General features: G+C 49.0%; 1 protein-coding gene across 6 annotated transcripts in view; it reads left to right on the top strand.

Annotated features, from left to right (window-relative positions):
• Positions 1-5,204: 5,204 nt before the first annotated feature.
• ODF2 (outer dense fiber of sperm tails 2) overlaps positions 5,205-14,508 on the top strand; it is a 30,904-nt gene continuing 21,600 nt past the window's right edge. The window contains exons 1-4 of one of the 6 annotated variants that reach the window (XM_054584300.1): positions 5,205-5,371; positions 8,275-8,365; positions 9,225-9,341; positions 9,613-9,681. In XM_054584300.1, the coding sequence (XP_054440275.1) occupies positions 5,208-5,371; positions 8,275-8,365; positions 9,225-9,341; positions 9,613-9,681 (441 nt within the window). In that variant the 5' untranslated portion in view covers positions 5,205-5,207. Of the gene's footprint in view, positions 5,372-8,274; positions 8,366-9,187; positions 9,342-9,612; positions 9,739-14,508 lie in introns of all 6 variants that reach the window. The other 5 variants (XM_054584298.1, XM_054584297.1, XM_054584296.1 and 2 more) reach the window with 5 other exon arrangements.

Below are 14,508 nucleotides of genomic sequence, written 5' to 3'. Positions count from 1 at the left end.
GTGACAGGGAGAGTGGGGGCGCGGTCAGTCATGCGGGACTGCTTCTAATTTGGTCTCCCCCTCCCCCCAGGTTGACACAATTGTGTGCAAACCAAGGGACAAAGGCGGTATGAGTAAATGGCGGTAGCTTTTTGGCTTTGGCTGTCTGCCAATTGTTTTGCCTGATCGGTGAGATTTTGACCTCCCTTCTGGTTTCTGGGTGGAACTGCAGATACAGGAGGAAGCCCCTCCCAGATGTGGTGGTTCTGCAAAGCTTGTGGTGGGCTTTTTAGCTACGGCAGGAGCCCTGGGGGCAGAGGAAGCTGGTTTGGGCTCTGTCTCTGTCCTCTCTAGCTCTGTGACCTTGGGCAAGTGTCCTGACCTTTTGCCCCCATCTCAATGGATATCGTGAGGATTCGTGAGCTAATGCAGGTGGCGTGTGCCTGGCACAGAGGGAGAGTTGTGCCGATGGTCGCTGGCATTGTGGTGGCCTTCCAGACAGTGACAGCGAGTTGGGACGGACTTGAGAGGTCTGCCTGAGTCAGAACAAAGGGTGGGGACTCCGGAAACAGATGACCTTTAAATTCCACCTTAATTGCCACTTCATGATCTGAGTCTCTTGAGCCAGGTCCTTCTCCTCTCTGTAAAATGCCTCAGTGTCCCCCTCTGCAAAATGAAGGGGCGCAGCAAGATTTGGCCTCCAAGATGCCTCTCAGTGCTCCAGGAAGTGGTTCTCAAACTTTAGAGAGGATCTGAAGCACCTGGAGAACTTATTAAAACACAGGTGGCTGGGCCCCGCCCCCAGCGATCCTGATTCAGCAGGTCTGTGGTGAGGTCTAAGAATTTGCTTTTCTAGCAAGTTCCCTGGTGATGCAGATGCTGGTGGTGCAGGACCACAGCTGAGAAACTGCTGGTTTGGGTAACCAGAGAACCAGGACCTTCAGCTGAGCTCAGCGTCCGTGCAACCTCAGAGGCAAGGCCAGTGAGTGGCTGCTCAAAGAGCCCGCGATTGGACCTATGAGAATTTTCTCTTCCAACAGCAGGCAGGTGTTGAAATCTTTCGTCTCCTGAAAGAAAAATCCAGCCCAGTCTGGAGCACAGATTCCTTCTCCCCAGGGCGGTGTAGTTGCATCAGGTCCCTGGAGGAGCTGCTCCTGGCTGGAAATAACTGGTAATCAGGCCCTGGAGCAAATGGAAAGGCTGGAGTGGCCTGGAGGACCCAGGGGCTGCCAGCAGCACCGGGGCTGGGCCCGCAGCTCCCCCTTCTCCTGAGGGTGCTTCTAACCAACACTGGGAACCTCTGTTCATTGTTGAAATTTAGAAAAACAGGAGAAAAAGCAAACTGCCAGAGTTAGCACTTTGAGATAGTGTCTCCTGGTTTAACAACGTCAACCTCCTTCATTTCTTAAGCAGGACGGCGGCCCCGTGTGTGTCTATTTTATTTTGCATCTTTAAACTGAATATCTTCGCTATGTTGTGGGCTGAACTGTGTCCCCCCACAGTTCAGATGTTGAAGTCCTTACCCCCAGAACCTCAGAATGGGACCGTATTTGGAAATAGGGTCACTGGACTTAAGATGAGGGCATATTGGAATAGTGTGGGCCCCTAATGCAGTATAATTGGTGTCCTTATAAAAAGGGAACATCACGCTGGCTGGGGTGGCTCAGTGGATAGAGTGCCAGCCGATGAACAGAAAGGTCACCAGTTCAATTGCCAGTCAGGGCACAGGCCCGGGTTGTGGGCCAGGTCCCAGCAGGGTATGTGTGAGAGGCAACCGATCAATGTTTCTCTCTCTTCCTTCCCCTCTCTCTAAAAATAAATAAAAAAATAAATAAAATCTTTAGTAAAAACGGGACAATACAATGTGTGTAGACCAAAGTTCTCCTTCTAAGAACTTCAGAGGGAGCCGGCCCTACTGACACTTGGAACTCAGACTTCCGGGCCCCAGAGTTCAGTCTGTGGTACCGCGTTTTGGCAGCCCTAGCAAACTAATAATGCACATTGCATACTCTCTTTCAAATACATAGTTCACGATAAAAATTTTTTAAGTATCAAAAAGAATATATAATAGCAGAAGCAACACTCTTGTACCTTCTGCCAAAATTTGCAGTCTTTTTCTGTATGAATTTATAGCAGCCCATCCCCCTGCCCCCCAACTCCTACATAGACTTTACTGAACACCCCACCCCACAACCCATTTTTCCAACCAATATGTCATGATTATCTTCTCCGAGTCTTTAATCTGTTGGTGTTCTGACTAGAAACATATTCCTTTGCAAAAATGCTTAAACATGACAGAAATTTACAATTTATAAGTGAAAATCTCCCCGACCTCCAGATTTTTTTTTTACATGCAGATACTCACACACAGGTTATATATTCATGCAGAAATAGCATCATCGTCGACTGGTCAATTTACGGTGTTATGTGACTAACAGCCTTGACTTTAACTTTTCTTAGCTAGACTTTAGAGATCTTTCCCTGTCTGAACAATAGATGTCTTTTAATGGTTCTGTAGTATTCCCTTGAATATATGTAACAAAACTCCTTGAATATATGTAACATAACTTATCAAGCAGCTGAACCAATTTTTCTCTCTCTCTTTTTTTTTTTAGCAAGGAGCCGACGCTGATGTGAGAGAGAAACATTGATTGGTTGCCTTTGCTTTCATCCAAGCCGGGGACTGAACCCTTAACTCAGGCATGTGCCATGGCTGGGAATTGAACTGGCGACCTTTTGCATTGCAGGACAATGTCCAACCGAGTCACACCAGTCAGGGCTGATTTTTCATCCTTCCACAAATCTTAGTCATTTTAATGAGGCCTCAGATGATGGTTTCCCGCCGCCCCACCCTAACTATGCTCTATGTGTTTTATTTTTATTTTTTAACTACTCTGTATTAATTGCACCACAGCATATCCTTGCACCAGATTCCCGAGAGAACTCATATGCACAGGGCGTGTACTGACAACAAAATACATATTGGCTTTTGCTCCAAACTCTTCAGTTTTCTGGTCCATAGGTCTGGATCATGTGGAGGTTTCTTTTTGCCTGGCCCTCAGACAACCTTTAGAAGTCTCCTTTCTGTCTTTTCCCTAAGTCTCTCATCCCCTTGGGAAGGTCAGGAAGGGTCAATTCAAAATTACATGGACCCCTGGCTGGTGTGACTCAGTGTCTGGATTCCCCGGTCAGGGCTCGTGCCTGTGACGTGGGCCAGGTCCACAGCTGGGGACGTGCAAGAGGCAACTGATCCACGTTTCTCTCCCACATGGATGCTTCTCTCCCTCCCTTCTCCTCTCCCTGGAAATAAATAAATAAAATCTCTAAAAAAAATAAAAAGAAATATCAAGTAAAGAAAAAGTATTTAAGAAAATAAAATAAAAACATAAATAAAAAGAGCGGCCATTGCCGACCAGTCTCAGTGGTTTGGTGTGCGTCCAGAACACATGGTCCAGCAATCCAAAGTAATCGCAGAGTAACTCAAGTTCTTGCATCTCTCAAACGCCACCGAGCACACACCCAGTCCACAGCTCTGCTTTTAAAAGTCCTTTCTTCTTCCCCATCCCACACCCTTGACACACTACAGGGCTCCCTGTGCCCTGTCTTCAGCATCCTCCTCGGACATCTCATTGTTCTAGGTCTTTCCATCCTCCTTCCTACCCAGCTCTAGTGTGCGTGTGTTTCCTCTCAATCCTGTCTGCATCACAAAAGCCCCAAGGAAATGCACCAACATGGAGGGGCCCTTCTCCTATTGTGGGAGGGGACAAAACCACTCATGCAAAATCCTCCGGTGGGTGGCGAGGGAAAAACTTTACTCCTATTATCTGGTCTCATTAGAGTGGTCAGCTGTGGGCTCCTTGAAGGCTGCTGGGATGTGCTGGCCTACTGTTCCTTGTACTGGGTTTAGCGCATAGTAGGGACTTAATGTTTCTTCAGTGAAGCTGGGAGCACTGAAAATCCTGTCTTGGGGGTAGCAAGACATTTTACAGAGATGTTTGACCTATGCCAGGAAGCAAGAAGTTTATATTGGGCAGCAAGGACATCTCTTCCTCTGAAGGTGGGGAACTTAAAAGGGGGGGCGGGGAGAAGGCAGAGGGAATCCTATCTGATGGCTTTATTTTTCTCTATGAAGAAAGAAGAGTTGCAGTATGGGATGGGGAAGGGGCAAAGGCTTATAAAAGCCACCCTGGGTAAGGGGAGGGGTCTGGGGGCAGACAGAGCAATTGCGGCGTAGTGCCTAGGGCTCAGCTGAGGGTGGAGGCAGCTGAGGGTGTGGGTTTGGACTGTGCAGAGTCTCAGATGGTTGGGTTGCAGAGATTGGGGATCCATCATTTAGTCAACGGGGAGAAAATGAACGGGCCAAAGGGAGTGAAATGCTCCGTAACACTGAAAAAAATTGATAGAGTAGGCATTAGAGTGGGAGAGCAAGGGAGAAAAGCGGGTTCTGTTCGGAGAGGGGGAGCTGGAATTTACAATTTCGGGCGGATCTGTTGTGTGGTCCTGTGGGGGCACAGCTGAGCTGCGAGGGGCGGGGGAAGGTCAGGGAAATGGGTCTGTCAAGGAACTGGAAGCCAGATTGGCCCTGGGGATGTGCAAGTCTCCCAGAATCCAGGGCGGCGCTGTGAGCCACGGGACACCCCCCCCACCCCACGACCGGCTGACAGCGAAGCTTGGTTGAGAAGAAGCGGCTCAGCGCGAACCTCATCAAAGTAGGTCTGTACACACAGTTGCATTCAGTGCGCAGGATGGCGGTGAGGAGCGAGGGGAACTCGGACCCTTCCTCCTGTCTGGACAGACACAAGCGCAGGGAGAGCGTGGGTGGTGTGCAGAGGCCAGCTCCATCTCTGCACCAACAGCAGGGTAGGGACAGGGCTGGATTCCCAGAAGCAGGGCGCAGCTCCGGCCACCAACTTACTCTGTGCTCTGTCTCTGTGCCTAGTTTCCTAAAACGTAGCAAATGGAACGGGTTAGGGTTGTGGCGCTCTTCTGAGTTCTGGGACTCGAGGAGGACCGAAGGCAGGGCAAAAATGGCGGACGGGGTAGCAGGGCCAGAACCGTGGGGCCTGCCCGGGCAAGGCCGTCTGGTGGCGTCGCGCGTCTCCATGGCGACGAGCCGCGTGGCCCAGGAGTGGGCGGAGCTTAGGACGGGCGGGGGCATCTCTGTGACGCCAGGGGCTGGGCCTAAATGGCGAAACCCGAAAGGCTCACCGGGGGGTTTGAACTGGCCAATGGGCGAGCTCCCGACCGTGTGTCGGAGAAGGAGGCGGAAGCGGGGAGGAGTCGCCGCTGGAGCTGGACTACATCCGCCGCGGCGTCTCCATGGCACGACCCTGGCCACCGATTTCAACGACTTCATAAGGAGGCGTTTCTGGGCTCAGCCGTGTCGTTCCTGGTGAGAGGCCGCCAGCAGGCGGGACCCAGGGCGCTCGGGGGCGCCCCGCGGCCGCCGCCGGGGCCGGTCCCCATGGGCTGGGTGGTCCCGCCGGGGTCGCCGTTTGCCGCCGCTCCTGCCCCCGCCGGGTCGCCCCCCGCCTGCAGCCCTCTGGTGCATTTGTCCCGCTCCCGTCAGAATCTGGACCCCCCCCCGCCCCGCCCATCGGCGCGGGCCTTCTCCTCCCGCTAACTGGCCGCCGGCCGCCTCCCGCCTCACTTGGCGACCGGCGGGGCTCGGCTCGCCCCTCTGCTGCCCTCCGGCAGGGCTTCGCCCTTCTCTCTATGGGCATAAACTGGTCCCCAGCTGCCCGCCGGTGGGTAGTCTTCCCTCTTCTCCGCCGACGGAGACTGGCCCCGCGCCCTCTTGTCTGCCGATGGGCGTCACCTGGTTCGCCCTTCCCTCTCTGGGGGCCTCATCATGACAGTTAGTTGCCCTATCTTCGTACTCAGCGCTGTCCCCTGGGGGCCGCCTCCGGATCCCCCGACCCCGCGGGAGCGAGTTCACCCGCCGGGGGTCCCGCTCCGCTCCCTGCACAACCAGGCGTCTTATCCGTTCTACCTTGGAGACTAGATCCCAGCGGCCGCTGCTGTGACCGGGGGGATTATCCCTCCGCCGTCGGGGATACCTACTCGTGGCCTAGCGTCCCTTTTTCCCCGGTTGCTTCCGCTTTTCCCTCCTTCAAATACTATTGGTCCTCTCCGAGTGTCTATTCAGCCGGGAACGCCCCTTCTCCTAGGAGACAGTTGCCCTGGCCCCGCCACGAATAGCCCCCACAACCCTCGCTCCCTGCGCCGGTTCCGGCCCTTTCGGGCCCACTTGGGGCCTAGCGGTTCTCTCCCGCCCTCCGCGCACGTCAGCTAGCACCTCAGGTTTCCCACTTGGTGGGCCCCCACCCACCGTCCCTCCCGGGGCCTGGGCACCGTGGTCCTTTCCCTCGAAGTTCCGCTTTCCGTTCTCCCCGGAGAGGGGAGCGGCCCCCGCCCCCGCGGCCCCCCACCGGCGCCCACCCGCCGCCCCTCAGGTCGCTCAGCCTCTCCTCTCTCCCCCCACTTTGGCAGGACAGTTGCTGTGCGACTTGGACAGTAGAGAGGAGCGCCTCCCAAGTTTTCATCCAACTGCTACCCCCAAAGCTTCCACCCTCCTCCCCTCAGAGAGGACGTTTGATGCCGGGCCCCTGAGAGTCTCATTGACAAGCCCCTCTGGGTCCCCCTGAGCAGAGCCCACCTTTGCGGCTTTGATGCCTAGTCATGTCTGCCTCATCCTCAGGCGGCTCCCCCAGGTACTGCCAGTGTGGGGGGCGCCTCCGCCCGAGGGCAGGGAAAGGTGGTCAGGGGCCCCCGGGCCAGGCTTGCTGGAGGCTTCTCCTTTCAGCTTCTCTGTCCGGTGTATTGAAAGCCTGCACCAAAATATGTGGAAGTCATTTTTAAAGGGAAGGAGGAAAAGAAAAATGCGGGCACACAGTCCCAGCTCTGCTCCCTCCCTCCCTTTCTCCCTCTCTTCCCAGTTGTCCCAGTTCCTGGTAGCAAAATAGGGTCACTAGTGTTGTCTCAATGGAGCGCAAGGCTCAGGTCCCTCCGAGAGGAGGCCAGGTGTGAGTAAAGGACAGTGATATAGGAGATGGATGTGGCAGTTAGCAAGGTGTTGATGGAACCCAAGTTGTTTGATGGGAAGTCCGCTGAGGGGGAGACATGACCCAAATCTTCTGGCTTCAAGTGAATAGGAATGTTCTAAGTGATGGGGGCGGTGGGCGGGGCGGGAAACAAGTATCTACTCAGATTTGGTATTCTTTGGCTAAACGTTGAGTAGAGCTCAGTAAATAATTTTTCTCTTTATCAAGGTGTGATATAAGACAGCAAAAGGCATGCTGAGTGGCTCAAAGATTTTTCTATTGCATTTTTATGTTGCGTTATTTTCCCCAGGTGTTTGTGGGGAGGGTGAAGTCATATTTCGGGGCTGTCAGAAGGCCCGCGGGACGGAGCAAATGAACTTTTCAAGGACCTTCCCATCCTGGAATGCTTGCGTGTATTGCTGCCAAATTTTGGAGATTAAATATCGGCTCCATTTGCAGATCTGGTGGTGGGGTTGTTTATGTATAAGCAAGATGAATTACCCGTGGTATTTTTTTTTAAAGATTTTATTTATTTACTTATTTTAAGAGAGAGGGGAAGGGAGGTTGCCTCTTGAGCATCCCTTACGGGGACCGACCCACAACCCAGGCCTGTGCCCTGACTGGGAATTGAACAGGCGACCCTTTGCTTTGCAGTCAGGCACTCAATCCACTGAGCCACATGAACCAGGGCTACCCATGGTGTTTTTTTTAAAACCCAAAACAAAAATAACCCTGCTTCTTAAGAGCTTAACAAGTAGCAAGTGGGATATTTTGGGAAACACTTAACATTTCATCCTGTTAGTTGACCGTTTTATGGACTCGAGTCACAGGGACTTTGTTCTGGGGCTTGTAGCTCTTTATGTCAGTCATTCACTGAGCATTTCTCCAGAGCCACCTCTGCGCCAGGCACTGTCCTGGGCACTTTCACCCTTGGCTGAACTAGTAGTGCTGCCTGCTTTTTGTCACCTGACAGGATGACATCTGAGCTTTTCAGCAAAAGGTCACAATCCGTGTGATGCGATGGCAGGTTAAAAGGCCAGCCTTGTGAGCGCCCACCACCCCTGTTTCCATCCCACCGCAGGGCACACCATGCATGTTCGGTGCCCATGTAAGGAGAGCCGAGTGATTCCAGACCGGTTCTCTCTGCTGTCAACTTGTAACGCACCACATGTAGTATATAATTTTGAGAGCTCTAAGAAATAGAAGAACCCTAATTTTCTGCTTATAATCTGGTCCTTGTGCCTGGGTGCAGGTTTCCATCGTGTGGGAAGAACGGAGTAACAAGTCTCACGCAGAAAAAGGTCTTGAGGACACCTTGTGGCGCACCCAGTGTGACTGTGACGGTAGGTGACATGCACAGGGAGCAGCCCTGCCAAAAACGCCTCGGCACCCCTTTTCCAGGAGCTGCCTTCCCCTGCTGATACCACTGTGGCCTGACGCTCTGCTAGATGCCTTCATGCATGTCCTGCTGGTGGATTGGGTTGGGTTTTTTGGGGGTTTTTTTTTTTTTTGCTTGTTGTAGGGCTGCCAGGGGCAAGGAGGTTGTCTTAATCCTTCCAAACAAATTCCAAAAGTCTTTAATAATAATAATAATAATAAGATTGGGGACGGGGAGAGGAGCTGACAGTGAGCGAGGGGTATGCAGTTGGCATTTTGCCTTGCTTGTACGTGTTTTAGAATCTCTACAACCTTCTCATCTTGGCGTGCCCTCCAGCTCTCTGTTCGCATCACCCCTTCCCTGCCCGCCGCCTGATTTATCGTGCCCCCTAATCATTCTGTGTGTCTGCCCTGCTAACGCGCATGTCCAGTTCAGGTGACAGTGTAGGAGGATTCACCTGCTTCACAGCTGTGCTCCGCTAAGTCCGAGAAGAGCTCTGTGTCCCAGCAGGCTGGGACGGAGGTCCAGCTCGGAGGACCCTGGGGCCTGGGTTTGGGCTCTTTTGTAGAACGTGTGGGTCTTGCAGACCCTTCTCTCGGCTGGACCCGAATCTCTCTAGTGGTCGTCCGCTGAGATCTCTCCAGGAGCCTGCTGAATGGCACTGCCGCCTTGGTTCCTGCCTGCATGCCAGTAGTTAGTGGCTGTCCTGCTTGCTTGGTGGCTAGGCTTTCAGTGGCCCCCAGAGGCTGCCAGCTCTGTTTTTTATGCCCAGTTTGCTCATCCACAGATCAACCTTTTTTGTGTTGCCCTCCCCGGCCTGCCAGAAGCAAACCATGAAGGACCGCTCTTCAACTCCCCCCTTACATGTTCACGTGGATGAGAACACCCCTGTCCACGTCCACATAAAAAAACTCCCGAAACCGTCAGCGACCAGCAGCCAGGTAGGAGCCTGCCAGCGGGGCGAGGTGCAGGCTGTGGAGCAGGGTGGCTCCTCTCAGCTCAGCCGCCTTGCACTGCTGACTCCAAAGGTTTGACAGACGCATGCACTTGCTTTCGGAGCCCTGTCGCCTGGTTAGACGGTAGGCAGGACTGCCATCCAGAAATGGCGGTAGGAGTCAGGAGAGGCTCCCGCACAGAGTTGAAGATGGATGCCACCAGCGTGACGCCATACCAGCTGTGGGGAAGTGACCCTGGGTTTGTCCCTTTCCACAGAAATCTCATAAGCGCGGAATGAAAGGGGACACCGTGAATGTGCGGCGGAGTGTCCGGGTGAAAACCAAGGTACCTTGGATGCCCCCTGGAAAATCATCCACCCGGCATGTGGGATGCAAGTGGGAGGTAGGCTCACTCTTGTTCAGGCTTTTCCTCTCGGCCTGGTCAGGGTCTGTCTAGCGGGCATCAAACGCGGTCTGATTCAGGGTCGGCTGTAGCTGTTAGAGACGTCCCAGTGGGGGCTGTTTCCCCGGCCTTGCTCAGCCCTGAAAGTACGTGAGTCTTCTCGAGTCCTCAACGCACCACAGTGCGGTAGGTCCTGCTCTCCTGGCGTACAGATGAGGAAACCAAGGCCCGGAGAGGTGAAGGCTCACAGAGAAAGTAGCTGAGCTGGAGTAGGACTCAAGGGGGGTTCTCATTCTAGAGGCTGTACTTTTTTTTTAAATTGATTTTGAGAGAGAGAGAGACATCAATTTGTCTTCCCAATTATTGAGGCATTCACTGGTTGATTCTTGTGTGTGCCCTGACCGGGGATCACACCTGCAGCTTTGGTGTATTGGGACTGCGCTCTAACCAACTGAGCTCCCTGGCCAGGACACTTCTGACCGCTCAGCTTTGTGTGTGAGGAGCCACGTGTCTTTTCCCACGTAACTGAGAGAGTATCTGAGGCATAGCTACATGTGCATATACACCAGAATGTACATATCCAGGAAAGCATCGCCTCTCCTGAGGTCGTCACCGTAACACCACACACGTATTCCACAAATGTCATCAAAGCCACTTTGGAACAATCTCCCAGGGCATAATTGACTTCAAATTTAGTTGTCAAGATGCCAAGAGAACTGTTATCTTTTTTTTAGCCACACCTCAACATGTTTTGCCTGTCCATTCCTCCCTGCAGTACTTTATGCTACATGTGTCTATTGAGCCTTGTGCCAGGCTCCGCTGGGCCCTGGGGTTATACCTGCACCATGGCAGATGTGACCACCTTCTGCTTCCATTCTAGTCAATTGCAGTGAAAAAACCCCATGATGAGACAAGGCCTTTTGGGCACGTTTTAGACATTGATCTCATGATTGGGACAAATACAGGACTTGAGACTACTTTAAAATGACGATACCTGATCTATTTTGAAAGATTCAGTCTTTTTCTGATAGCTTTATTACTTTAAAAATGAGAAGAAAATAAAAGTAATTACTCTAAAGTTTATAATCATACTCATGGTTTTAACTTCCTGGTTTACCAGTTTTTCTCTGAGATTAAGGGAGTGTGGAGTATGTTAGGGAATAAATGAAATGTGTTCTGACTACTGTGTATTTAAAATACAGGAAAGAATGGAATTCAAATGATATCATTTTTTTTTTACTATGAGGACCCCACTAATAATCAGTGAAATATAAATTTAAAACTATATATATATATATATTTTAATGATTTTATTTATTTTCAGACAGAGGAGAAGAGAGGGAGAGAAACATTGATTGGTTGTCTCTTGTTCGCCCCCAGTTGGGGGCCTGGCCCACAACCCAGGCATGTGCCTGGACTAGGAATCGAATTGGTGACCTTTGGGTTTGCAGGCCAGTGATCAATCCAGTGAGCCACACCAGCCAAGGCTAAAAACAACTCTATTTTGAAAACAGATAGCTATCATTTATTGAGTAGAAAAAGTGGAAAAGATTACAAATGTCTTGTATTGGCATGCATACGGGGTATCAGTGAATCGTTTTGGACAGTTTTGAGAGGATCCTGAAACTGACTCAGTTGTTCTGGAGGCAGCTTGGCAGCCTCTGAACATTGATTCTATAGTTTTCCACTTAGGAATTTATCCTTAAGAAGTCACAGAAGATCACAGGGATCTGTGTATAAAGATGTTTGCTATAGCACTGTTTGTGATAGAGAAAAATTGGAAGCAACCTAAATATCAATCAGGAGGGTATTGGTTAAATTATGGTACATTTATACAATGGAATACCATGCAAACACGACGGAGATTGAGGTAGTATTTATACGCGATAAAGAATCATAGAGCCACAGAGTATATAGAATTTGGCCCAATTTGTGCAGAAAAGGGCATCTGTGCATTCCTGTGTTGTGGATATGTTTGTATGCACATAACATTTTATGGGAGATTATACAGGAAGTGTTAAGCAGTGATTAACCCCTGGAGTGTGGGAGCCTTTAATGGTTTATTGTTTTTTTTTTTCCAGTGGCTGCTTGAATTTCTTTATAACAAGCATACTATATTTTATAGCTTAAAATGCTTTTCAAGAAACTGAGAAGACTTGGTAGCTTTTGAAGCACACATTAAAGTTATGCCGCAGTAGAAATTGACTGCCTGTTGATATGGGTCGCTAGGAACTGTGATGTGGAAAGCTCAGTGTCCCTTCTAGTCCTGGGGCTACAGAATCTAGTCATCTTGTCATCTCTGAAACAGTAGCTGTCTTTCATGCTGTTTGGGCCACCCGTTTTGAATTTCCAGGGGCCTCCCACATTCCTGGGAGACCCCAGCCTGGCCCTTGCTATTTGGGACAAGAGAGAAAAGCCGCCAGGAGGAAACTTCGGTGCAGTGAAAAGTGGCCCCCTCAGAAGCTGCTGTGTGCATTGGGAGATTCTAGTTTGATTTTTATTTTTTTAAAGACACATTAAAGTGGTTTGTTTATTATTTTTTACTTTTTATTTCTTGATTTCAGAGCGAGAGAGAGAGAGAGAACATCGGTTTGTTATGCCATTTATCCATGGCTTCACTGGGTGTTTCCTATAGGTGCCCTGACCAGGGATTGAACTTGCAACCTAAGTTTCTGGCCAGGGCTAGTTTGGTTTAAAAAATCCCCCTTCTGATACATAGGATTAGCTTTGGCAGAAAGGAGGTCTGGGTTTTTCTTCTGTTATTAAAGTGACCTCTTTCAATCATGGAAAGTTGAAAATACAGAAAAGTAGAAAGTTACCTGTAAACCCCTTACTCTAACGTGTCTCCTATTAAGTTTTAAAAGCTTTTTGTTGAAAAACACAGAAAGGACACATTAGAAGTGTGTTAGTTGATGAATTCTTAGCAAACACTTGTGTAACCATCACCTAGTCCATGAAACATCACCAGCTTCCCTGGAGCCTCCCCTCTGCTGCTGTTTTTGTCACTAAGTCCCCCAAGAATAATCACTGTCCCAAAACTAATATTTTAGTACTTTTACTATCATTTTTCCCTGTGCAGCATTTTCTTCCTTTGTTTTGTTTTTTATTGATTATAATGACCCTGTCTATATATTTTCCTATTATCCTTTTTTTAAATATTAAAAATTACTTTTTTCTTATAAAAGCAGTGAGTAGTCATTGTTGGCACATTAGAAAATCCGCCCCAGACTGGTGTGGCTCAGTTGGGCATTGGCCTGCAAATCCAAAAAAGGTCGCCTGTTAGATTCGGGTCAGGGCACACGCCTGGGTGCGGGGCCAGATCCCTGGCTGGGGGCATGTGAGAGGCAACCAGTCGCTGTCTCTCTGGCATATTGATGTTTCTCTCCCTCTCTTTCTCCCTCCCTTCCCCTCTCTCTAAAAATAAATAAATAAAATCTTTAAGAAGAAAAAGAAAAAGAAAATCCAAATTAAGGAAGAAAATAAAAAACAACTGTGATCCTACCAGCCTGAGAAGTCTTCCTGATCTTTTCTTATGAACAGATTCATTTTTGAGTTTTGTAACAGTGGGATCGTATTTTCATTATTGTAAGAACATCCTTTTTTAAAAACATACTTTGACTATGTTTGCATGGCATGTTATTTTTTTTAAGGCAGTATTCCATAGTGTGTATATTTGTACTATTATGTATTTAACCAATACTGTTTTGTCATACATTTATCTATATCCTTGCCTTGACTTTCAGTACTGATTCAGATTCTTGATAAATTCCAAAGGCACGTGCATTTTTTAAATTGTACCCCAAGTCCTCCTTATTTGGCCTACAGTTACACCCTTACTGAACACTTCCTTTTATTCCTAATAGCCATCATCTTCCCCTGGAAATTGACACAGAAGGTCAGCTGACGTCTGCCTAAGAGGAGCAAAGAACTGTATAAATAAAGAGCAATAGCAACTGCTTAGTACATCAGAATAAATTTATGTAATGAGTCAAGTTCAATCTGTCAAAAACCTATGGAAAGCTTGGACCCCCAGATTATACTATTCTTTTTGGTCTTTTTTTTTTTTAAATTTTTATTTATTGATTTTAGAGAGAGAGAAACATTGGTTTGTCGTTCCACTTATGCATTCACTGGTGGATTCTTGTATCTGCCTTGACTGGGGACCGTACCGCACCCACCTGATGTGCGGGGAAGCCACTCTCACCGGCTGAGCTGCCGGCCAGCGCTCTTTCTGAAGTCTTAAAAGCAAAGTAGTATACAGCTGTGCATAAACTTCTGAGGGGCTCATGCATTTAAAAGTTTTATGTTGATGTATTGAAATATTTTCCAGACATCACACCATACTCAATTATTCAGTATTCATTTCTAATAACATTTTTCTCTATGACCAAATGATGATGATTACACCTAAAATCTTTATTTCTAAATATCATATATTATCTGGTGCACATTCTTTACTTGTCCTTCAAACTACCTTTTATAGAAGATTGGTTACCTTTGCAACTCTCTACTATGAGGCATTCCTATTCATTTAAAAGACTTTTGACATCTTTCACTTCTACCCTAGCCATATCAAAACATCTCTTGCCCCAAACTTTTGCCAACTGAGGCAACTTTTGTGTTGATTTAGGAATTACTAGTTTTGCCATTTTTGTTATAGTCTTTATTTTAAGCTTCATTTCTGTGTTAGAAAAACTTCAAAAACATTTAAACTGGGGTAGGTGACATTGCATCAAGAAGGTACAGCAGGATCATCCTCGCGCGGTCCCC

This window comes from Pteronotus mesoamericanus, unplaced genomic scaffold, assembly GCF_021234165.1.
Source record: "Pteronotus mesoamericanus isolate MK-2021 breed Mesoamerican mustached bat unplaced genomic scaffold, CSHL_Meso_final contig_78, whole genome shotgun sequence".
NCBI lineage: Eukaryota > Metazoa > Chordata > Mammalia > Chiroptera > Mormoopidae > Pteronotus > Pteronotus mesoamericanus.
This window is presented reverse-complemented; position numbering and strand designations above follow the sequence as displayed.